Genomic DNA, 26,365 nt, shown 5'->3' on the forward strand with positions numbered 1-26,365 from the left:
GTTGAAAGCATCCAAGATCTGATCATATTAAGGAACCGCCTCCTGCCCCCCTCTTAAAGTCACAAAGCCATAATATTTTGCCTTTCAGTTTCCCCCTCGTGGCGTGCTGTGCTTATCTAAACTCCCACCCACCGGAGGCTGGATGCAATTTCAACACATTGCTGCCAATTAAATGCAGCATTTCAAAAATGTTTGTATTTAGCAACAGAAAGCCAGTGACCAGCTCCTTGGCAGTCCAGGCAGGCACTGTTAAGGGTGAGCTTTAACTGTGCAGCCTCACACATCCCGTGCACGGTGCCCCTCATTCAAATCGTTGGTCCCCTCCCTCCCCTTAAAGTTTCCTCCGATCGGCTTTGTTACACTTGAATGTCTAGCATGAGCTGTGCCGGAGGCAGAGGTGCTCCAGGAGGAGGAGGCATGTGAAACTGTTGCATCCTTTTCTCTCTCTTCTTTTTCTTTAAAGGCTAAAGAACTTAAACTTCCTGAAATTGTTGAATAGAAGCGGAGCGGACTTTTCTTCTTCCCCCAAGAGCTGGAAAGTGACTAACAGTTCAAGGAAGGCTCCAAAGCCGAGAGAGATCAGCAGCACACTTCCTTTAGGGGACTCCCTCGACTTTCCCTCTCCCCCATTTGTCTCTCCGGGGAGGAGCCAGCGAAAGGCACATTGTAAAAATAAAAACTGGACCGGAGCCAGCAAGTGTAAAATTCTAAGTGGTATTGGTCAGATCGTGGCGGATAAAGTAGAAACTCCTTCACTTCGTGATGTGAAAAGTCTCAGGAGAGAGCTGAAACATTTCTAGCAGCGGTGGGTTGTTTCATCTCATTTCCTTCTCCAAAATCCGCGATGCAGCCCTAACTTAACATAAAAAGGGGGTGAGTGTAAAATACACTTTCTTTTTTGTCTTTACACTGGCAATCTAAGGTGGTGGGGAATGCATTGTAGTTTAGCGTAATGCAAAGAGGGGAGGGGAGACCTCTGAGGAGCTGCAGCAGCAAATGGCAATCATGTAGATTTCGGATCAGAGTGTCAGCATTTGTCTTGTTTGAACAGGAGATAATCGCAAGGTTGTTGCCATTAAAACGGCCTCTGGTGTGTTAACAAGATGTTTATCTTGAGAGAGAGTTTGCAACAATAACAAAAAAGTTTGGGCTGTGTCTGATCTTCTATAAGAACCGTGTGCTTTATAATTTAGGCTGACACTTTCAGCTCGTTGGGTTGTTTTTGTCCAGTTGTTGAGGCATGGGATGCACTGACAGCCAGAGCCTGCTTGATTCAAAACAAAACAAAAAAACTCAGCAAGTTCTCCATTAACATAAATAAATAAAAATAGAATCTCCGGGCTTTTGATATCTTTGAAGAGCGTTGCCAGTGTAGACTAGCTCTGAGTCATCCCGAAAACAAAATGCCTCATTCTATCCCTTCCCCTCAGGAGACACAATAATTCTGAAACTGGGGGTGGGAAAAAGAGAATATTCTCTGCCTTTTTCGGTTTGCTAAATGAATTTAATTAGAACGTAGCCTGTTGCAAAGAGACTGAAGCCATGTAACTGCCAGTGAGCCTGTCCCAAAAGGCAGAGCAGAGAAGAGAGATCCATCCCTCTTTAACACCCCCTCCCCATCTTGTCTCAGTAGTTGTGTAAAGTTCATTTGTCTGGCTGTTTTGTGAATGAAAATGGAAAGTTTCTTGTTCCCTAATAACTGCTCAGGGTCTCTGTGCACTGGGAGATTTTTGTACCTGACTGTTTTTAATAGACAAAATGTTAATAAAAACCGAGGAGTCCGGTAGCACCTTAAAGACTAACAGATTTATTTGGGCATAAGCTTTTGTGGGTAAAAAAACCCACTTCTTCAGATGCATAGAGTGAAAATTACAGGTGCAGGCATAAATATACTGGCACACGACTGTTAATATTTTCACCGGAGTTCCTATTAGTAGAAGGAATCCCAATACCCTTCTTTCCCCTGTTCTCCGAAATGTCCCAGCACTTGCAACTCTTGTCACTTGCCTGGGCTGGGCAGAAATGCGAATGTGCATATGCAGGTTTTGGGGGTGATTCAGTTTATAACTGTCTATACTCTTTTTGCTGGCCTTCTAGACATATGAGCTCTGTCCCTCGATTTTGTGTATTTTTGTTTGTCAGCAACAAGTTCTGAACATATTTGTAGACAACACTGTAATTCTGTGGTATGAAAGGTTTCAGTTATGCTGAAGTCACCAGTGTCTGTGGTTCAACACATAATATCTGTTTACAGTGTGTGTATGTATGTTTAGAGTATATAGACAGTTATGACTTCAGCTAGGTTGCATAAATTCAGCACAGAAATTGATCTACAATCTTTCTTTTCCTAGCATAAAAGTCATAGAGAAACTGTATCACAGGCCACAGTGGCATAACCTACTTCTTGGTTAGTTTCATGTCTTCATAGTTCTAATATTTATTCAAGATTTTTCCCTAAAAATCCCCAGACATTCTAATAGCTTTACAAACTATGTCAATTCTGCTCTCTTTACCCATGTGAGTAACTTCATTAGCCTTGTCTATGTACAAAAATGACCTGTGACTGATAATGTGTGTGAGCAATCGGTGCAGCTAAATATGTGCAGTGCTGAATGTAATCTGTCCTGGTCTGCAGTTGCAGTTAAACCATTTCAGCACCAATTCAGCTGTGTCTGTCATCAGTAGTGTGAAACTTCTCATAATACAGACAGTGTTACTGATTTCTGTGTGAGCAGAATTTGTTCCACAACATGTCAGTGCAGCCATCTCTGGGGTGGACCGCACCAATCATTTAAAGGAGTGCACAAGAATAGTATAAAAACAATAATAAATAATATAATAAAAAAAAAGGCCATTCAAATAGTTTGGGACTGACAGGAAGAAATACTTTTATCCAAGTGTTTTGGCAGGGGGAATTTAGTTAAGCAGAATGCATTTACCTTTGCTGTAATTTCCCCAGGACAAGGTGGTTAAATCTTCCTTAAATCTTAGACGTCACCTGAAAAGTGACATGGGCTCAATTTTGCAAACCTAATTAATTTATTTCTCTCTTCCCCAAACCATTTAGTTTTTCTAGTGGCTTGATTTTATGTATTAAAGCCCACTTTGGGGGGTAGTGTTGGCTGCAGGTTTTAGGGGCTGGATCTCTTTCTTTTCTTCTACCCCAGACTTTACTTTCGTCCTATCTCTTTCGGAAGAGCCTTGTGCTGTCTTTACATATTGCATCTGCCATTTAAAATCAGAAGGAATAGCTTGGCCTTATTAAAATTAGTGTGCTGGGGCTAGGGAAATCTTACCCATTTCCTGTCCTGACTACTGTAAATGAGGATTCCAGGTGAAGTTTTTATAGACACATTTGTATGAGACTATTAAAATGCTTGTGTGGTGAAACATGTTTTACAGATGTTAATATAGTTTTACTGATCTTTTTTATTGGAAGGGAACTACGTAAAATGTCATATGTATATATTTTTCCTGTTTTATTACCCTCACCACAATGAAAGGTTTCAGAATAGCAGCCGTGTTAGTCTGTATCCGCAAAAAGAAGAACAGGAGGACTTGTGGCACCTTAGAGACTAACAAATTTATTAGAGCATAAGCTTTCGTGGACTACAGCCCACTTCTTCGGATGCATCCGAAGAAGTGGGCTGTAGTCCACGAAAGCTTATGCTCTAATAAATTTGTTAGTCTCTAAGGTGCCACAAGTCCTCCTGTTCTTCCTCACCACAATGTTATCCTGATGTCTGGAGCAAAGAATATCTTAGACCAGTCTCCAAAGTGGGGTGCGCGCAGTTTTTTTTTTTGCTTCTGCAGTTCGGGTGGGAGTCCGAGTTTTTATTTATTTATTTGCTTTGGCGCAGTGCTCAAAATTTTTTTACTGATGGGGTGCGCGATCAAAAAAGTTTGGAGACCACTGTCTTAGACAATAACTGTAAGGATACCAGTGATAAATATTTAACAAATCCATGGTCACCTACAATTTCATGGTTGTTGCTATGTTGCTCCCCATGGCTGCTTGGAACCTCAGTAACAGTAGTGATAGAACTATGATCTTCTGCTTCGTGAGCATAGGACCCTATTATGGGAACTAAAGGAGAATGTTGCCAGCATAGGGCAACAGGTCACACAGTTCTACGGTTTTAAATTCATTTCCATTAGAGTCCAGTGGTACGTGCAGCCACACACCAGCTCTTCCGTTATACGTCATAGGGTATGTACATTTGAGGATATGAAAAATGGCAGTAGATTTTAAGATAGAAATAGAGATTTCATTAGATCTTTATTTCTTTTAATCTAGTAAGGAAGAATATCTAAAAGCACTTTTATTCATAGAGTTTGGGCTCAGTTTCCCTGATTAACACCATTCATAAATTCTAAGACCATTATTATCTAGTCTGACCTCTTGCGTAATGCAAGCCATAGAACCTCACCCAATAATTCCTGCCTCAAACCCATACCTTCTGATTGAGCTGTAGCACGTCTCTTAGAAAGGTATTCATAATTTCTTCTCTGAGTGAATATGTGTAGGGTACTACATTTTATATGAAGAAGGTAAATCAGATTCTCCCATTTACTTTCTCATAATTCAAGAAAAAGGGGACGTCAGATGTAATGCTTTTTTGTTACACAACCCATAATTAACACGTGTCACTCACTGCCAACAGGATGTCATTGTGGCTAAGATCTCACTAGGATTGAAAAAGGGATTAGATGTGCATATAGCTAAGCAATAATGCATTTATAGTATGCTCAGGTTACAAGCCAATCACTAATTGATGGGGTTAGGAAGAAACTTCCCCACAGGCAGATTATTCTATAATTGTACAGTGTGGGAGTTTCTGGCACTTTTGTTTGAAGTGGCTGGTTCTGGCCACTGTCAGAGACAGGACACTTGGCTAGATGAATTTGATCTAATATGGCAATCCCTGTATTCCTATTCTTCTGCCCATCAATGATGAAAACTTTCATTTCAAAATGGTTTAACTTGGGGATACTGTGGTGGATTTTTTTAAAAGAACTCTTGATACATCAACAAGCAACAAAGCACATTAGAAAGCCTTCTTTCACTCTATACAAGCAAATAAAACTGGAATGTGGATATTTACAGTGTTATTGACAGCTAGCATGGATATCATAATTGTACTCGCCCTTCAAGATAAAGGCTCCTTTAAGCAGTTTTGTGTATAATCCATGAATTGGTTACAATGTCCGTTCAGATGAGTTCAAAGACTCACAAGGTTCATTTTCAAAACTGAAGGACCCAGCAATAAAAAGCTGTGTTGCCATCACTCACAATATTTGGTGTTTTTCTTAAAGTCCCAGCTCCCAGGAAATCTCAGCTTCCATTTAAAAAAAAAATGTCTAGCTCCTATAGTTGTAAGGAAAAACAATTTGAAAACAAGAACCAAGTCTATCTCGAAGGCTCAGAAACCAGACGGCAAGGAAAAGAACTCAAAATCTATGAATTTTTTAAAACCTTTTGGATTTTAAGTCAGTCACATGATTTTGGGAGGCTTGACTCATGATTTTTGAACATTTAGAGTTGACAGTACTGTTAACCACAAAAGTATGACGTTGTTGTCTACACTAGATTTATTGTCTTAACATTTACCACTGGTGAGACTACAAATGTAGATTTTACACATTAAGAAAACATGTACTGTGATCCTGTTCTAGTGTTTGTCTAATGGAGGTTAACAGCCTACTACTGATGCAAGCTGAGAGGTCACCTTTTGTTCAGATGGTAGAGGTCTGTGTTGAAAGTCTTCACATCAAACAAACCCTGTTGAAAAGCCATAGGGAGGGTTGTTATGTAAACAGGCCTTGTACAGCCACTGGTGTTCTTAATGGGCACGTTTTCTAACCCAGGGATAGACAACTGATGGTGAAAACACCGGTGGCTGGTCTGTTCAGGTTCTCCCACTGTTGTTACTAATGGTGGAGCTGCAAAGGTGGGAAATGCTAAGGAAGTGTCCAGTGCAGAAAAGGTTTAATTTTGCTAGATCACTTCTACTTATTGTATGGATGGACCCTAAAAGATTTGTGGTTATTTAAATTGGACTAAGTCATGTCTAAAGAGATCTTGCGTTCTTTCTAATTAGCATCTCATAAGCGATAAAATATGTAATTAAATTTAAACTGACATGGCTTGCTTGCTTTCACCTGTGATGTGGGATTTTTTTTTTAATTGAATTTGAGCAGTTGATCAGTTACATTTTTCTTTTTCTTTTTCTTTAAAAAAAAATCATTTTGCCAGATTTCTCCATATGCAGAGCAAAGCTCTTCTAATCTTCACAAACTATTCTGTGTGACTAGGACAGTACACTTGTCTGAATTAATACATTTACATGCTTCCTGGAGTTTTGCTGCAGACGTTACTAGTACCATTGGAGAGAGACTGAAAACAGGATACAACAGTTGAAAGTTCATGTTGGTTTTTGAATTTGAATACATAAATGTACTAGTTATTCCTCCGGCCAGCTAAGGCCCAAATCATACAAAAAATTTAGGCCCTGTCTACGCTAGAAAGTGTTGTTGCTTACTCATGGTGCATGAAAAATCCACCCCCTGGAGAGAGAGAGCTATGCTGACCTAACCCCTGGTATAGACAACACTAGATTGATAGCTGAATTCTTCCGTTGATCTAGCTACCACTTCTCAGGGAGGAGGATTCCTACGCTGACAGGAGAACCCCTCCCATCAGTGTAGGTACTGTCTTCACTGATGTGCTACAGTGCCACAACTGCAGCGCTGCAGCCGTGCCACATTTGAAGTGTCAACAAGCCCTATGTCTTCACTACCAAAACAAAAAAGTGTGATTTTGCAGGGAAATAGCTGGAGTTAGCTATCTCACGGTAAAATTCTAGTGGAGACAAGGTATAAAACAGTTCCCTCTATGGGTTTTCAGCGAGGTTTGAAGTGAAGACCTTCAGCACAGACCTCTACCATTTGAGTTAAAGTTAACCCCTTAGCATGTACCTTGTAAAGTGAAACCCCTTATCAGTAAGCAATTATCCTTCCCTGTACAAGCTCTAGAGAGGGACCATGGCACAGCTTTTGTCAGTGTTTTAAATCTACACTAGCACTCTCACCAGTGGTAAATTTTAAGAAAATAAACCTACTGTAGAGAAGGCCTTACTTCTATGGTTAGTAGTATTGCCAACCTAAAGCATTCAAAAATCATGAATCAGGCCCTCAAAAAGCATGAGATTAACTTGCTGTAGTTAGTCACGGTCAGCACCACCAGGGGGTTATCTTGACTAGCTACACTGTGATGGGAGAACCTCAGATGTTTGGATGCTGCTAAGCTTGCTGCTTGGCAAAGCTATGAGCAGTGGAGGCACTAAAGCTCTCTGTCTGCAGACTCAGACAGCATTGGATTGGGTCATGGTTAAAGGTTACATTAGCCAGAACAGGGGTTCTCCAACTGGGGGTCAGGACCTCTCAGGGGATCACGAGCTGTCAGCCTCCACCCCCAAACCTCACTTTGCCTCCAGCATTTATAATGGTGTTATAAATTAAAACACTTTTTTTATATATTTAAGGGGAGTAGCACTGAGAGGCTTGCTATGTGAAAGGGGTCACCAGTACAAAAGTTTGAGAACCACTGAGCTAAAATGTTCTTTTTAAATGAAATCTTTCAATTCTGCAAAAAGTGATGGTTTAGCACTCCATGTTTCTCTATTCTCCCCTTCCCCCAATCAGGAAAAGGTTCTTGCTTGTCCCTGACAAATGGTGTGTAGTTTTCTTAAGGCCTGGTACTGGATCTGTATTATTTCAGTTTTAAAATTTGGTTGTATCTTTTTGCCTAAGGTTGTAATCAGTCTCGTATTGTGGTGGTTGCTTAGCGGGAAATCTAGTTTGTCTTAATCTAGATTAAATCAATTCACTTCTCTTAAAGTCTGTAATTCAAAAGTGCTTTTAATTTCAGGCAGATCTGCTATGTGACTATATGGATGAGTTGTTCTTCTCTAGCACTTTCCACCCAAGCATTTTAAAGTGTTCTACAAACATTTTAAGCCTCTTGACACCCATAAAAGGTAGGCATTATTTCCCCCATTTTTCAAATGGAGAAATTGAAGCACAGGAGTTAAGTAACTTGCCAAAGATCAGACAGGAAATCTGTGGTAGAGACAGAAATAGAACCTAGTTCTCTTGGTTGCTAATCCAGTGCCTTAATTACAACATAATTCTTTCTCTGTATGCTCTGGAGCATGATCTGATCTCTTTGGCTCAAAACTAAACTAACTGGTCATAAAGAAGTTCAGCCTTTTATTTTCTTAGAATTTTCATAAGGAATTTTAGTGCTCGTAGCACATGCGTGACATACACCTATTTCACACCATAGGTTCCAAAGACGCCTCTATGGTGTCAGAAATAGAGTGCCTCTTTTCAAACCGTGGTGGGCTACGTGCAAAGATTTTCTAATGCTTCGGTTCAGACTGTTCCTACCACCCCCACCAAGTGTCTTGGTTGGAGTTTCAGGTTGATTCAGCCTCAACAGCTCAAAGCAAAAGTCACTTGAAACCACTGAGTTTCTTAGTAAATTTTGCATGGTTTTGCTGTCAAACCATTCATGGGGCCCAGGTTTGAGAGAACTTTCACTGAATCTGTTTAGAGGCTATAATGAAATCTTTCACCATGGAAGTTTCCTGGCAAACACTGGAGAGATGGTTGCATCCAGCGGGTTGGGAGACCTGGACTCCATTGCTACCTCTGCTGCTCACTCATCTGAGGGAGTCACTCTAGGGCTCTGTAATTGCATTCCCTCATCTGTAAAATGATATCATGATTCTTGCCCTCCTTTGTAAGCACTTCGGGATCCTTGTGGAGTGCTAAGGATGAACACGTCACAAAGCTGTCTGGATCCCTTGTGATCTTTCATGAGATTATTTACCAAAATGAAAGAGGAGCTGCAAAGCACGATATGTTGGAAGGGCTCGTGTGAGGGGTTCAAGTACATGCCAAAACTGCGTTTTGAACTTGTCACTACTCCCATCCACAATCGCATCACTGCTCTTAGATCAGGGTGAGATGGTGGGAGATATAAGCAGAGGTACATGTTTTCCTCTGTGTTATAATTTGGAGATGTCATCAGCCTTAAGTTAGTTGAGCTTCCGGGCTTTAGTCCAGCTAAACATGGCCGCCTTTCACATTCTTTAATCATTAATTTTTGGTATTTAATTATAGTACATGTGTTTTGTCTGGGTCATGAAGCATGTGCTTTGTGTTTCTTGGCTGGCTATTCCTGCATTCTTCTCTGTCTTTTGCTCTGAAGTCCAGCCGGCCCAGTGTAGCACGTAGTGTTTTAGTCTTCTGTATTCCCCTAGCTGGGAGCCTGAGACTTCTAAAATGTTTGGTTCTGAGGAATGGTGAAGCGGCAAGTTCAGTCTTCTTGTTGGGGGCAGCAGAGGGGAGGAGCTGGAGGCGGGGAATCCTGGTCATATCACCCCTCCTACTTGCAGCTGTGAAATTGCATGCAGAAGTTGTTGCTCTGGCACTTTGGAAAGGAGATGCGTATGTATGTACATGTTCTTGACCAAAGGTAAGGGACCTACAACAACATGCATTAAAAGGGGAGTCTGATATTGTCATTTTGTAGGTCTTGAACTTGGATATTTTCTTATATAGTTGTTTTACTACTGCTGTACCACTGGCAAGACACTAACTTCACGAGCACCTAAACCAATTCTTACATACAATCCAGTTCTCTCTCCCCTCCCCCAGTAATTTTGTTTTTCAGCAAACAGATAATTTTGTGAGCATGTTTGTTTTAAGCAAATGATGAGTAGAAGCTTCAGTCCTCACCGTCCAATTTGCTTGTGTTAGTTTTTGGGGGCTTTTATTGCTGTTAAATAACTTTCTAGGAGAAATCAGAACTAACCTAGAGGAGGAGATGTCAGTTACGTGGGTCGGGTGGTGTTAGTACAGTACAAATATTTTCAAACAAAACAGTGGCAAGTGTGGCTTGTGATTAGGGATATCATCTGGCTATCTTTTTTTTTTTTTTTTTTTAATTTGAGAGGGAAGTGACAGCATTTTTTTTTTTTTTTTGAGTGGCAGGTTTTAAATTTTATTTTGTTATATTAGAGTAAAAATATTCGTTAGCTTAGGTTTGGTATCAAAGCCTGCACTTAAAAAGCTGATTTTGACAAACTGAAAACAGTGAATCTCTTTCTAAAAATAATGATTTGTTATAGCAGCAGTTGCCTGTTTTCATTATGTTGTTTCATTCAGGGTCTACGCTTGTAAAATATCTAGCTGCAATTTGGGTTAGTGGGGGTGCAGTGGAGTGGTGGCATTAGCTCCAGCACCTCCATGGGGGAGGTGATGTTAATACTCGTCCGGTTGAAGTGTACTGCTTTGCAAATTGGCTTGCAACCAGCATTGCAAACTTGAGCCATTGACTTTGCAGTGGTACAGCAACACCGGCAAATAGTGCCGGTAAGATGGCAGCTGGCCATGAGGAATATTTTCTTCCCCCTCATGTTTAATCCTGTTCCGATTTTGTGGAATAGAAACAGGATGAGCCCTAACATAGTCCTTTACTTAGTCTAATGTCTTTAACTACATTCGTTAATTCCTTGAACTAGACTTTCTGCTCACAGAATTTACACGCTATACTGGTTTTACCAGCATAGTTGGTGACTAAGGGTATGCCTACATTGGCAGACTTACATCGCTGGCAGTTACATCGCCACTCAGAGAGTGCTGAAGGGAAACCGTTGTTGTGTGTTCCCATTGTCAGCTGTCTGCGCAATAGCAAGTTCACACTTGCAGCGGTATTCAGAGTGGTGCACTCTGGGCAGCTATCCCACAGAGCATCTCTTCCTCTTCTGCCGTTAAGAGTTGTGGGAAGGCAGAGGAGGTCACGGGGCATCCTGGGTCCTGTCCCAATGCCCTGTGATGCATTGCTTCGCATCTCCGCAATCCCTGTGCTTCCGTCCGCATTTGGCACCAACTTTCAACAGTTTGTGTTCTGCACGCCCTGCCTCTTCAGTCTGTAGGAATGGATCCTGTACTGCTGACCAATATGCTGCTCGCTCTCACTAATACGTCACGAGTGGCAGTGGAGTTATTCCTTAAACTACAAAGGTAAGAGGAGTTCGACATTGATCTTGCCACGCGTAGTAGCTACGACACAAGATTGCTTGTGGCATTCACGGAGGTGCTGATCACAGTGGAACGCCGCTTTAGCACTTGGGAAACAAGCACTGAGTGGTAGGATCACATCATGATGCATGTCTGGGATGACAAGCAGTGGCTGCAGAACTTTCGGATGAGGAAAGCCGCATTCATGGGAGTGTGTGATGAGCTCGCCCCAGCCCTGCGGTGCAAAGACACGAGAATGAGAGCTGCCCTGTCATTGGAGAAGCGCATGGCGATTGCACTGTGGAAGCTGGCTACTCCAGACTGGTACCGATCGGTTGCTAACCAGTTCAGAGTGGGAAAGTCAACCGTTGGACTCGTGTTGATGGAAGTGTGCAGGGCCATTAATCGCATCCTGCTTTGAAAGACGGTAATTCTGGGCAACATGTGTGATATTGTGGATGGCTTTGCACAAATGGGCTTCCCTAACTGGGGAGGAGCGATAGATGGCACACACATTTCAATTCTGGCACCAGACTACCTAGCCATCGAGTACATTAATCTGAAGGGGTATTTCTTGATGAATAATAGAGCCGGAGCATAAGAATAGTATGGCTTTAAAAAATGCATGTATGGAAATCTGTAGGAAGGCCAGTTGTGGTTGGTTTAAGCTGATGGTTAACTTACCAGGGGCCTCCTCTCCTGTTTTCGCTTTGCTAAGCTCTGACAACTGTGACTGGCTAGCCTCCTCCGGGGTAGAGAAGAGCTCCTGGCTGCATGCATCTCTGACCTCCGAGTCGTCCTCTGCCCCTCCACATCCTCATCCAAGATTTCCTTCTCCAGGCTCGTTCCACTCTCGACTAGCATGCGAGCCACCGAAGTATCCATAGTAGCCTTCACAGTGGAGGTGGGGTCGCCACTGAGTATTGCGTCCAGCCCTTTGTAGAACTGGCAGCTCGTGGGCACAGCACCAGAGCAGCAGTTTGCCTCCCATGCCTTGTGGTAGGCGTTCTGCAGCTTCTTCACTTTGACCCTGCACTGCAGTGTGTCCCGGTCATGGCCCCTTTCTGTCATGCATCATGAAATCTGTCCGTAGGTATCATAATTCCTACGGCTGGAGCACAGCTGTGACTGCACTGCCTCCTCTCCCCAAATGCCAATGAGGTTCAGCAGCTCGGCATTGCTCCAAGTGGGGGGGTTGCCTGGTGCATGGAGCAGGCATGGTCATCTGGAAAGAAGCGCTGAGACCACTGCATGCATCACCGAGCAAACAGGAAGGGGACTTTCAAAATTCCAAAGGAATTTATGGGGTGGGGATGACAGTTGGTCACCTGAGGGCAGGGCAGTAGAGTTCAATCCGATGACTAGAGAGGCGAGAACAGACCTTGTAGGACACCTCCCGGAGGCCAATCGCTGCGCTGTAATCGACCAGGGTGTCTACACTGGCACCGGAGCGCTGTAGCCCTGGAGCAGAAAGCTGTACGCCTCTCGTCGGTGTTTTTTTTCCCCCTACTGCTGCAACTACGCAGTTTCTGCACACTAAGTGGCTTGGCAGTGTGTACAGCTCGGGATTTACAACGCAGAAAGCTGCTTTACTACGCAGAAACTTGGCAGTGTAGACAAGACCTAACTGGGACTTTAGGAATAAAGAGAGAAAGTTCTAATATGCATGAGAAGCTGTTGACTCTTGAGGCTGAGAATTTGACAATCTTATCCGAGGGGTGTATTCAAACTTGTAGTGTGACCCTGCAAACCCTACTCTCATCCTTGGACTGTGAGCTCTTAGGAGCATGGGCTGTGTTTGTTCAGTGTTTGGAAACTAGTCTATACTGAGCACTAGAGTAAATAAATAATGAGTAATCCTTATTCCCAGGAGAAGTCCTATTGAAGGCAATAGGACTGCTTACATGAATAATGGTTTACAGGATTAGATCCTTGCCTTGCTTTTTAAGAGGCTGATCCAAAGCCCTTTGAAATCAATGGTTAGATTGCCATTACTTTCAATGGGCTTCGGATCAGGTCCTGAAGTCACTATGAACCCGATTTTAAAAGGTATTTAGGTGCCGAAAGAGAGAGAGAGGCACATAGTGGGGTTTTCAAAGGCACCTAGGTGCCTAACTCCCATAGGCACTTATGTGCTGTTGAAAATCTGTCTTTAGGCACCTAAATACCTTGGTTCAATGGGCCTAATTCCAATCCCATGGAAGTCAGTGGGAAGACTCCCATTGACTTTGAAGTTTCTACTTTCACCTATCCTTGAATTAGTTAAAATAATTTCTGATCAGAGCCTGTTGTTTTAGAGTGGGGTTTTGTTAATTATGTGATTTTTGGGGGGAGAGGGGTGGGCATAGGGATTAAAACCTTAATTGACTTGGTTTAAATTCATTCTTCCTTCTCTCACTCTATCCCTCCAAAAATCAACTCACATGACGTTTCCTTGAGGAAACTGAGCAACTGGAAAAACAAATGGAAATTGGATTGCAGCCTTAAGGGTAGCAGGCACTATCTGCGCTCACTTTAAAAACACCACAACTGAGCCCTGGTCGACACTACAGACTGTCAGTATAACTACGTTGCTCAGGGGCATGGAAAATCACGCAGCTATTCCACTCTAACTACCCGTGTAGACAGTGCTATGTTGGTGAGAGGGCTTCTCCTGTCAACACAGCTGCCGCCTTTCTGGGAGGTGAAGTACCGACGCTGATGGCAGCTGCACCGGGGCAGCGCTGTAAGTGTGACAAGCCCTTATGTTCATGCGCATGCCCACATCGTTTTGATGAACTGAAGGGCACTGAGATAGAATTTTGTGGAATATCTGCCTTTGTCAGTGTGGCCCTGAAGTAAATAATGTAAAGAAATGTGATTCAGAAAGAATCGTGACTGGATTGTATCATCTGAACACACATCATTTCATTGATCACGTGTTTTGTTAAATATTTACTGGGCTTGAAAAAGAAGCAGCTAACAAAATTCCAGCCTGGTTCTTTCTGCACCGTTTTGTATCTATTTAGGTTGGCTAAGTGGGGTGGAGCTGTGTTTTTACTGAGGGAAGCAATTCATGGAATTGTAAAGCTGGCACAGTGGGAAATCCCTTTTGAAATTATTATTTTTCCTAGATTTTTATGCAAGAGTCCTAAAAGTTTCTGGTATATGTTATTTTTTCCAGTTGCATGAATTTTAAATCCCATTTTAAGTGTGCCTTACAATAATATCTGTGTTGCTTTGGCGCTACCTCTTGAGTCTAACTGTAGCCCCCTCCTCCCCTTTTCTCTGTGGCTAGATTGAGGAGGGCTGTGAAGGTTTTGTTGGGTGAAGAATGCTCATTTGATTTTTCCTTCTGCATCTGGTTTAAAGTTGCTTCTTGGCTTGTGGCGTCTTGGTGTGAATTTACTTTTGGTCTTGACAAATACAAGCGGTGCCAGTTATCCTATTGCAAGCCTTTCTGTCCCTTGTGCTACTGCAACGCCTGCCTCCACTGGCAGCCATCCAACACCCATGCTGCCTTTCCAAAGGAACTTGATTCCAGTGCATATTGGACCCTGCTGCCCTGGATCTGCAGAAAAAATACCAGGGAAAAGTAAAAATAATCCAAGACACAAACTGTCTTTTCTCTTGTTATTTAAATGTTTGTTTGTTTTTATCAACCCTGCATCATCTAGAAGATGCATATTCTTGAAGTGCTGCCAACTTTCTCCCTTTGTCACCCCTTCTTTGGTATTCTTGAAGTTCCAACAAGGAGCAAGTCTTTTTGCTGATCTTTCTTCTCTTCCAGGCAGCCAGATGTATTTTGCCTGTTGCAAGGACACCTTTGGCTAAAATATTTTTATAATGAATTCTTTGGTGGTTTTCATAACTATCAGGAGATAAACAATTTATAAACTAGCATTGGTCCCTTAATTTGACTGTCGGTGAGGCTATTTCTTACCTAATTTTTGGAAATATTAGCTTCCAACAGACGTGTGTCTGTACATGTGTTTCCTATTGCCCTGTTTGGAATCTCTAATGGAAGTGTTTTCTGAAATGTAACATATTGCAGATGGATAACATTGCTTCATTGTCAGGTTATGCATATTCTCCAGTTTAGAAATCTGGTGCCCAATCATGCATTGTTTGTGCACTTAAAGACCACAAAACTCTGTGGGCTATCTTGAGTGTGTATCAACTACAGATCTGCTTTGTTTGGGCTTCAAAGGCTTTTTGGCAGACAGATATTAAGCTTATAATTAGGGATGAGTGAATCAGTTTGGGTGTGGGCCTGTGGGATTGGGGTGGGGAGAAGACAACAATAAAACATCTCCTTGAACTTTGACAAGCTTCATATCTGAAAAACATCCAACATAATTAAGTAGATTGGGTGGAGGATCATGTTGCCAAAGAAGACAATGACTAAATTACCATGAAGAGGGCGCTACTTGGTTGCATCTAGAGGTGTTTCACAGCACTGAACCATGTGCTTGTACTGGGATAGGTTGCAATGCTGCTGCCCAGTGCTATATGTGGCCTAGAGTTCCTGAACTTGTGTCTCCAGAGCTTGACATCTTTCATGAGCACTAATAAAAGGCAGTATTGCCTAGCAGCTAGAGCACTAGACTGGGACTTGGGAGGCTTAGGCTCTATTTCCAGCTCTGCCATTGGCCTGCTGGATGACCGTAGGCAAGTCACTTTACTTCTCTATGCCTCAGTTTCCCATCTGTAAAATGGGGAAATGATACTTCCCTCCTTTTGTAAAGCATTTTGAGATCTACGGATGAAAAGTGCTATATAAGGCTGGGTGGCATTATTATTATAGTCACATGAAACATTTTACAGGCATGGAGAGGAAAAAGCTTGGACAGGACTCAGTGAAGAGAAGTAGGAGGGGGGGATACCTTTTGCTGAAATCTTTTTAAATCTAATTGATTCTTTAAGCGTTTTCATACCAAACAGAGGAAAAAGAGTTATAAACTTGTCATACTCAGCATTTTGTTACACACTGTGGCATTCCTGGTAGCCAAAATAGCTGGAATATCATGAAGACTCCTTACAAGACTATAACTATATTAATGCCTCTCTAACCACAAAGCAGGGTCAATCCCCAGACAGATTTTTGCCCCAGATACCTAAATGCCGCACTCAAGGATTGAACTCACAACCCTGGGTTTAGTAGACCAGTGCTCGAACCACTGAGCTATCCCAGGTCTGCAAAATTTAATCTTGTTCTATCAACAGAATGTTGTCTTGTGAGCATTCTCTTTTCTCCTGCTTTTTGGGGTCTGAAAATAACAAGAGTAGACTGTAGGATGGGGAAAATAGGCTCCCACAGTTTTTGACACTTCCATTTGGAGCCAGGCAACACACTGGCTAATTGTGTTTTGATGCCCTCTAGTGACTGGTGCACGTAAAGGATAATAGCCTACTATTCTTACTAGCTAATACTTGCTGCTTTAACTTAAATGGAAGAGGCTTGTGTCTTTGGGTTCTGAAGCAATGGAATGACTTCAGTGGATTTTGGATCAGGCCCTTAGTGCTGAAGGTCTCAGGTTCAGTTCCTGCTGATGACCTGTAATTAGGATTGTTGCACAGGAATTGAAGATGTGCATGAAAGTATGATTTGGCAGAGGGGAGTATTCATCTTTTATACACAGACCAGAACATGAAGTATCTGTCTGTGTGACTTACAAAAGCTTAAGGAAACCAATATGTAAATTGCAATGAGCAAGAGTGAGCACATTCTTTAGTAAGAGCCATTCAAGAAATCTGTTGGAGGGCCCTGCAAGATTCTGCAGCTGTAGCTGTGGAATTTGCTGCAGAACCCATTTCCTCCTACAAATTTATGCTCCAGAATCTAAGCTTTCATTTTAAGAAAAGTTTTAGCCCTCTTAACTGCAATTAAGAATATGAACCTAATGCATTTTTAAGGGCTGGCACAGTTGTCTTAACTATGGTTCTGTACACTGCCTTGTGACATAGTGTGGCAGTGCCTGTACCTGGTGTAAAATAATGCTTATACTGCACTGCATCAGCACTGAAAAATGCATACACATATCTAATATTTATATCCTGAATTAATAACTCTGAGAGGTGTGAACTTACCCTTATTCATTTCAATAGGCTGTTTTAACTCTGAAACCTAAAGATGATACATGTCAACACTTAACTATCTCACTGCTAATCTTTTAGGCAGAAGCATCCAGCTAACTTACTTATTCCAAACCTTTGTTCTAAATGTTAAATCTTTGTTTTCAAAAGAGCTGACTTCCCTGTACCCAGCTACCCAAACTTTCAGCTTCTCCCTTGGCAACTTCTACAATGTGGCTGGACATTTTCAGTACCAAAATCTGTAGTGCACTTAAATGTCAGGACAGTGTAAAACACATGGAATTTAATATGACACAGTTGTGATACTGTCTTAATCGTATTATTCATTTTCATACTTAACTTATAAAACCTCCATATTTTTAACTGAAATATAGTGGATGCAGAATCTCCAGTCTACCACCCCAAAGCCCCATTGAGCATCTGTGTAGAATTTAGGCTCATCTTGCAGCAGATTAACTGGGGTTTTGCATCATTTAAAGGTGCAGTGCCAAGAAAAAAAATGAACTGGAACATCACTGCTGCGTGTGCCACAGAGCTCTTATCAGTTAGAGCTCTTATCCAAACTGTATTGAACCTGTACAAAGGATCTGGGTGAAGCTTTGGACAGAGGCATATAGACTTTAAGTTCTTTGGGGTGATGACTATTTATTAGTGTCTCGTATAGCACTGAGAACATTCTTGGTGCTTAACAAGAATGAGGTTCAAGTCTTGTTATTTTCTTTAAAATGATTCACCAATCTGTAGTCATAACACAGTGTTCTGATACCCTAGTAGTGAATGGCATCTCTGTGGGGAAAAAATGCAGTGGTGAGGGGGGGTCACAGTAACCATGCCTAAGTCAGTCAGGCTCTTTAGTTGTCATAGATTCTGGGGCTTCCTTGAAGTCTGAGACAAGCTCCTGAGGACAAACAAGTCTTAAAGCAGTAGGTCATAACCTGGCAGATGGATACGAAGGGTGGGGGTGGGGAGGTGAAGTCATCCTAAAACTGGACTAGTTTGGTAGGGAAAAAATGTGCCTGTCATCCATGAAAAGGTTAATTTGAAAGCTGCTAGAAATGGGTTCATGTCTTCAGGGAATGACCAGTCAATGGGAATTTGTTGTGTTGGTACAGTGTTTCTAAACTGGATTTTCACTGGCTTACTATATTGTCTTCATGTCTCCAAATACTACAGGAGGAGACAGGTAGGAGGTGGAGTAGAGAGGCTTCAAAAGTTTTGGCTAAGTCGTGTACGAATTTTTGAGAGTTTATCCAAATTCCACCTAACTTCTGACCCTTCTGCAGTTTACCCAGGGCTACTTAATCATCTCTTGGAAGATGACAGTTGGGAGGGAAGTGCTTCTACATTTTAAACTTGGTCTAGCAGTTGCACCTGCACCTGTGTGGAGTAAAACCTTCAGGCCTCCTTTTGTTACATCATTGGTTCTCAACCCACTTTTGCAATCCCCTTATTTTGTTCCTTGCAATGGGTGTTTGGGTAGCCTTCACTTCCTCCCCATCATGTCCTCACGCCCAGAAACGTTACAGATGACATTGTCTCTTCATCTTCTTTCTCCCTGTATGTTTGTTTGTTTCTTCTATTCTCTGTGTCTTCCCCTCCATACTGCCTGGGATGGGCATAGGGATGCACTAGTGGCTCCAGATTGAAGTGACTCTCACAGAAGTATTTAGGCACTTGTGCTCTCACAGCAGAGCTAAATTAAATGGGAGAAGAGAAGAGATGCTTGGGCCATTGGGCTGCTGGCTTGTACCTGGGCTGGCTGCCATTAGGTACTGCTGCAGGGGCAGGATGGGAAGGTGGGCTGCTTTCAAAGAGCTATCTGCCACTTGTCCTAAGTGTACACTTGTGGGAGGGGCGACGTAGGGGGTATGTAGGTTTCCTTGCTCCCCTCCTGTGCCCTACACCCTTCCTTCTCTTCACCAGTCTTCAGAACTATTTTGTTTCCTAATGCTATCTTGGAAAACACCTATCTTAAGGCATTTCATACTGTGCATGCTTGTTTAGGCTCAGCAATTATGAATCAACTCTTTGCTTTTGTTACAGGCTGAACCCTTGGATTTGAAGGAAGGAGGCCCAGTTTATGCCAGTGAAATCACAACCTTGATACCTTCCTTAGTTTGACCTTCAAAAGGAGAAGACTTCTGGCCCCCTTGACACCTTTCAGTCCATCTGAATCTATGACTGGGGGTTCCACCCTAGCCCCACCCTTTGCTGTCCCATTCCAGAAAATGGGTTCATTTCGAAGGCCCAGGCCTCGCTTCATGAGCTCTCCGGTGCTCAGTGACTTGCCACGTTTTCAAGCAGCACGACAGGCTTTGCAGCTTAGCTCCAACTCTGCGTGGAACAGGTGAGGCCCTGCCAGTACCAGGCCTGAGGTAGCTCTGTTTGTAAAGATCTCTAGATTTTGACCTCAGGCAACTGATCCAAGATATTTCAGATTTTTTTCAGCTTAATCAGTCTGCTAGTGAGGATGAATGAATTTTGGGTGCTCCTCAGATTTTGTCTGACTGGGGAGCTGACTCATTGTTGATACAGGTTGGTTCTAACAATCTGCAATTGTCCTTTCTTTAATGGTGTTGAGAGACTGTGTTCATCTCCACTAACAATTAAACCATTTTACACACTGGTGCTGTCTACAGAACTCGCTCCAATGTGGACGAGAACCCACAAATATTTCAGATGCACTGGTTTAGTTCGTCATCTACCCCAGGAACAACGCTGGATGCTTTGGGTTAGGTGCTGCAGGAATCCAGAAGCACTGGTACAGCCATGATTGTAAGACGTATAGTATGTGGCCACAGCCCAGAACTTTTGTGCATTTTGTTTAATGGTTTTCCCTTTAATCACTGTAGATACATTTGTCTCCCCTGAAGAACACAGACAAACAAGAGCAGTGATTTCCAGGGGAGAAAAAGTGGAAGTATATAAGTGCAGTTAAACTCCCCACCGCATTATGTCCACTCAGCTGTTGGCAGCTAGCTCACATTGCTCGGTGTGTTAAATCATCCTGACGTGTGTTATTTATGGATGGTGTACTGTCTTATTTCTCTTTGGCAGTGTTCAAACAGCAGTGATAAATGTGTTCAAAGGGGGAGGCTTGCAAAACAATGAACTTTACACCCTCAATGAAAACATCAGGTATGTTGCCAAGTTGTGTGCAGAGCGCCCTTTTGGTGTCAACCAGGTGGTGAGGTGGGGTGGAGTTTTCTGGGGGAAGGGGAAAGGCTGTGTTCAACTTCCTCTTCTTTTGCCATTGGGGGGTGGAAGATTTGTATCTAAGGTTTGGAATCTGCTGTTCTGGCGTGTATGGATGCACGTAGCTTTGATCAGAGCAAGTTTTGCGTTGATTTGGGTAGAGGGGATTTTTTTCCCTTCTTTGGGATTTTATCTTCTTTGTTAGATACTAAAGCAGTGTTGCCAACTCTTACAATTTTGTCATTAGCCACATGATATTTGGTGTTTTCCCTAAAGCTCCAGCTCCCAGAGTCATGTGATTATGGAAGACTCTCTGCTTTCTTGTAATAAATAAATAAATAAGCTACTAGCCCTCGTGGTAGTGAAGAAAAGCTTGAAAATGTGAACCCTAATGGTTCAAAACTAGAAGATTCTTTTTATTTGCCTAACATTAGTTATTTTTACAAGCTCATAATTTTTAGGCAAATCTCATGGATGTTTGAATGCTTACGGTTGTCAGGGTTGATTCAACTAAGCCCTCCTAGTCAAGGGTGACTTAAAAACCCACTCTATGTTAGGCGACTTGAATCTTGGCTGAAAACGAACTTCAGCAACATGTCTGCAAAATGGTTTACTTTCTTATGGAGACCAGACCGAACTATTTTCAGTATAGTTGAGACACTGAGACTGAATCTTGGTTCTACTTTGATTCTGTGGTAGAATCCATTCACCCTTTCACTTGCTGGCCTTTCCTACATTGAGAAATTTTCTTATTTCAAAACCTGCTGAATGCAGCTTCAAAACCAGTTCAGTGAAAAAGGCCCTGTCTGCTTGAATCCAGGCCTATACTACAACTCCCAACTGTTTTTGATATCTGTTTTGCTAAACTGGTTTGAAAATGGGTTCAAATTGTTAGGAAAACTTCCCCAGTGTAGCTAGGCTAGACTGAAGCTGTACTGAACATTTTTCAGTCTGGTCTACTTGAGAACTTTAAACTGACTTCAGTACTGGTTCAGAAGGATCTGCAGCTTGAAAACTATTTTCAGCAACAGATGAATTTCCTAGTGTAGATAGGACCAGTGGTAAATGAGTCTCTGTCCCAGCCTCACAAAGACTGATTTTCTGTCGGCTTTTTACCAAATGACACTTGGTTAAGATACTTTCCTGAGCCGGACACCCACAGATATTGCTATTATGTGGTGTTTTTCCTTCCATCAGCTATCTCATTACATACATATGTATTCAGTTTGAATGTTGTCACAGAAGGGGAAGTTGACACCTTTTATGTAAAAGATTAACCATGTGGCATTATTGCAGTTCTGTTTGTACACTTAAATTCAGTCAGCTGTTCCAACTGAAACCCTTATTTTCAGCAGCCTAACCAACCCTTTCCCTACTTTCAAAATAAAACCTAAAGGGCACGAAACTCTTCCCACTTTAGCTCAGCCCAAAGGTCAAAGCTTCATAAAATTCCATGCAGCCACTTTTAAGATCCTCTGATTAACAAAACAGTACCTTCCGTGCCTTTAATTACCTCTGTAGGTGTTGCCACAGGAGTCGGAAGTCCCCAGATTTAGTGCCCCATAAGGGGAGCTGCATTTGATCTACATGAAGAAATACAGTTTAGAAATAAATGTCTTAATGATTTCAAAATAGTGTAGTCTGTGGTGCATTTGGTTTATCTTGCTGAAATTAATACAGACTGTAAAGAGCTTGTTAAAGAACAAGATTTTTGGGTGAAATTTAGAAATATTCCTACCACCTTTAAATGCAGAGTGTGTTCCTCCAAATAGAGAGATACTTCTAGAGCTTGGGAGCACAATCATGAAATAAACACACTTATTTTTATTTAACATTCTAAGTGTTCCCAGTGTTGGTTACATCTCAGTGTCGGTTCTTAAAAAAATAGCCTCCCAATTCATTGGGTAGTGTATTAATTTCAACCAATGGAGCAAAGGATTTGCGCACACACAGATCTGCACTCAGCACCTGTGATTCTAAATCTTTCTTCTGGCAAACTGTCAATAGATGTGCACACTAGCCTGAGACCTGGCAAAGAAACAAACCTGGTGAAAGGCTAATTCTTGCGTGCCATGAGATTGAGTCAGTGTGTTTTCCTGGTTTGTATTACTTGGTTCATGTTACTCACTGAAATCGCCCAATGCAAGATATTTTTTAAAAGAAAAAACAAAAACACTAACAGCATCCCACTGATGCTCCACGGAACTTGTTTACGTGATATGCGGGAGGAATGAGAGGGCGCTAAATGGGGTAGCAAAGTTGGGAATAGGGAACAACAGAGTGGTAACATTCTGCTCTGGATCGCTGCCACAGAGTTTCTCATCTCCCTGTCATTTGAGATTGCTTCAATAGCGCCTTTTTTGTTTTCCTGTACTGAAGAGGTAAGGAGCTCAGCAAGAGGAAAGCTTGGTCTATACTTAGGTCGACATAGTAAAAACCAGACTCCTGACCTACATAGTTATGCCAACCATAGTCCCAGTGCAGATGCAGCTTTGTTGATGCTTCCCGTGATGTAAGTATTTTTGTTCGGGGAGGCAGTGTTCCTGCACCAATGGGAAAAAACCTTCTGTTTGTATAGGCAGCATCTATGCTGCGGTGCTATGCTGGCATACCTAGGCCAATATATCCTCCATACCATAGTCACATCCAAGGTGTCAGAATGCTGCAGAGAGGTGGAATTACAGGAAGCAAGAAATGAGCTGGCCATAGTTAGGCCATGTCTACACTACAGGCCCGATAGCGATGGAGCTACGGTGCCACAGGTGTGCAGCTATAGTGCCATAGTATAGATGGAAGGGTTTTTTCCATTGCTGTAAGTAATCTACTTCTCCAAGAGGTGGTAGTTAGGTCAACAGAAGAATTCTTGAGCCTCATCTACTCTGGGGATTAGGTCAGTTTAACTATGGTACTCAGGGTGTGAATTTTTCACACTGCTGAGGTATGTAGCTAGGTCCATCTGAGTATAGCCCATGTGGTAGTGTGAGACAGTTACGATTCCCTCAATGCAGCAGGTGCCAAAATGTATTGGTTCATGTCTCACCTTCTTAAAATGTTGTGAGGTGAATGGCTGGAGCATCAGCCTCGCGTACCACCAGTGGTACATGTACCACAATTTGGGACTCCCTGCCTAGAGCCTTCAGTTGCAAGGGAGAGGAATTGTCACCAGTGCTTCGCTCTCTGAGTCCTCAGATTCATTCAGCGTCCACTGACTAAATATCCTGTTTTTTTCACATCAGTGTTCTGGCTGAAGCCAGTGGGAGCACTTCTGAAAATCAGGCCCCAAAAGATTAACCTTCTTATAGTTGCTGTCCCCTAGAGAAAGAACTTAACAGTGAGTCTGAGTCTCTCTTATTCCAGCTCTGTCCACCCTCTAAGGAAAGTTTCTGCTGGTAAACAGGGATGTTTAATTTTAGTGTTGTGCAATGCAATCACTCCTGCAAAATGCCCGAAATTGCCAAATTAAACTGGCTGACAAAATACAGTCCTGTTCCAGTCGCTCCTGGTGCAGCATTATGGTTGTGTTTTCTCCCTGTCATTGAGCCCATGTAGCATATCCTTCCCCCCTCCCACATCCCTTTGCATTAGTGGGAGATAGGTACATATGCTGAAAACTCTACAAACCTTTGTTATCGTCCAAAAGACCCTCATGTGTGTACATATATGCAGAGATCTAAGGGGAAATATGTACACATAATACGCATGTTCCTATGTAGAGACCTTTATACATTCTCAGAGGGTTGAAGCACCAAAAGATAATTTTATGTAAGAAATATTTTATCATGAAAATTGACTTTTTCTGAAGACTGTAAAAATAATGGTAATATTGTCTAGGGCTTTGAACATGAACCTGGGAGTCAAACATCTCTCTAACTCTAAACTTAGTTCCACTAGAGACTTTCTATATGACCTCTCATGAATGGTGTGGAGAAAGTGAATAAGGAAGTGTTATTTACCCTTCCCATAACACACAAACCAGAGGTCATCCAGTGAAATTAATAGGCAGCAGGTTTAAAACTAGCATAAGGAAGTACTTCTTCACACAATGCACAGTCAGCCTATGGAACTCATTGCCAGGGGATGCTGTAAAGGCCAAAAGTATAACTGAGTTCAAAAAAAGGATAAGCTTATGGAGGATAGGTTCATCAATGGCTATTAGCCAAGATGGTCAGGGACACAACCCGTGCTGTGGGTGTCTCTAAACCTCTGACTGCCAGACACTGGGCCTGGATGACATGGGATGGATCACTCTGTAATTGTCCTGTTCTGTTCATTCCCTCGGAAGCACCTGGCATTGGCCACTGTCAGAAGACAGGATACTGGGCTAGATGGGCCATTGGCCTGACCCAGTATGACCATTCTTCTGTTCTTACCTTGTGCACAGTCACCTCTTGGTGCCTCAGTATCCCCATCTGTAAAATAGGCATTACAGTACTAATCTTCTGGGCATGCTGCAACCCCTCCCTCATGTTTGGTTTGAAAATCTATTTAGTAAAAAAAAAAATAGCATTTTAAAAAAATCCGACAACAACATTCTCTCAATTTAATAACTTTCCCCACATTTCCCCCTCCCCCAACTGGAAATATTGTGGGGGGTGGTTGTTTAAAGGGAGGGTAACAACTTTCTCTCACTTTACTTCCCCTGTACCCTCCATTCTCCAAATGAAGACTGTGGGTGGGGGAAATCCCCTAAATTTGAAATTAAACAAATTTTTGCGTAGAAATTTTGTCAAGTGGTTTAAAACAAAACAGATAAAATGTTGATTACAATGAAAATGGTTTATTGTTTAAAAAAAAATCTTTCCTGCAGTAGGGAACCATGTTCAGCTACCTCTAGTTGTAAGGCCTTTCTATACAGGACTTTAGGGAAGAGGATGAATTCCTCCCTAGTCTGTACATAACCTCCACTGGCATTATAGGAGGTATGCAAAGACATGAAGGGAATCTACCTTTGACCAGAATGACTCTCGCCTTTCTTCATGGTGTTCCACTTACACATATCAAGATGTCTTTGGTATGACTGTGGAGGTGATGGCAGTGTAAATTTATGTATGAGCGGAGGAGTTATTTCAGAAAAATTCTGTGGGAGGCAAATTTGTGTCAGAGTATAGAACATTATATGTGATTATATTATACCCTGCAAGGTCCGGGGAAGGTGGGGAAGAACAAAAAATGGAAGATATGTGCCATAGACCTATGTAAAGTCTGGGGGTTGGTGGGGTGAATCCATGTCGAGGAGGTAACTGCCTCCTTTGCCCCATAGCAAATGACACCGCTGCCTGTGAGAAATGACCTGCAACCAGTTTATAATTCATGTTCCATTTCTTTTCAGACGTTTGCTGAAAAGTGAACTTGGATCCTTCATCACAGATTATTTCCAGGTAAGACGTGTTCCTTAACAGATAACTAAACGTTGCTCAGTTTTTCCTTTGTTTTAGTTTGCTCTTGAAAACTTTTTCATATGTAGAAAAATAAATAGAATCGCTTCTGACAAGCAGGTAGCCTGCATTCAGTGTTCTCTGCCATGCAGGTTCATGGACTCAAATACAGTATTTGGATTTTTTTTACTAAGGGCTGCATAGTCTGATATTCAATAATATTTGTCGTTATACATGGTAAAATAAAAATGACCAGCTCCCATGCTTCAGTGTGTGATGTGATCGCCTGCTGCGATCAGGAAGGAAATGCCTCTCCTGAGCTCTCTAATAGAGAACTGGGTGCACTGATGTTTCTTTTTGCCTTGGGTTGGCAGTGGTCTCTAGTGGTTAGAGCACAGGACTGGCGGGCAGGGGTGGAGCAGGGGGCAGGAAAAAATGTAATCTACTCCCGGTTCTGTCAATAATTTGATGTATGACCTTGAGTAAATCACTTCCCCTCTGTAAACTAGGGCTGATGCCCACCTTTTATAAAGTGCTTTGAGAACCCTTTGAGATAAGTGCAAAGCATGGACTAGATAAACTAATGTGATATGGGAATTCCTGTTTCCAATGCAGACGCTCAGTTTCTC

At 42.3% G+C, this 26,365-nt stretch overlaps 1 protein-coding gene across 5 annotated transcripts in view; it reads left to right on the plus strand.

Annotated features, from left to right (window-relative positions):
- Positions 1 to 732: 732 nt before the first annotated feature.
- PRR5L (proline rich 5 like) overlaps positions 733 to 26,365 on the plus strand; it is a 63,979-nt gene continuing 38,346 nt past the window's right edge. For 3 of the 5 annotated variants that reach the window (XM_008179648.4, XM_024100312.3, XM_065592774.1), the window contains exons 1-4: positions 733 to 873; positions 19,210 to 19,513; positions 20,224 to 20,304; positions 25,691 to 25,739. In XM_008179648.4, coding sequence (XP_008177870.2) covers positions 19,344 to 19,513; positions 20,224 to 20,304; positions 25,691 to 25,739 — 300 coding nt within the window. In that variant the 5' untranslated portion in view covers positions 733 to 873; positions 19,210 to 19,343. Of the gene's footprint in view, positions 874 to 9,245; positions 9,545 to 19,209; positions 19,514 to 20,223; positions 20,305 to 25,690; positions 25,740 to 26,365 lie in introns of those variants that run through there. The other 2 variants (XM_065592773.1, XM_065592775.1) reach the window with 2 other exon arrangements.

This window comes from Chrysemys picta, chromosome 4 (genome assembly GCF_011386835.1).
Source record: "Chrysemys picta bellii isolate R12L10 chromosome 4, ASM1138683v2, whole genome shotgun sequence".
In the NCBI taxonomy this organism is placed as follows: domain Eukaryota; kingdom Metazoa; phylum Chordata; order Testudines; family Emydidae; genus Chrysemys; species Chrysemys picta.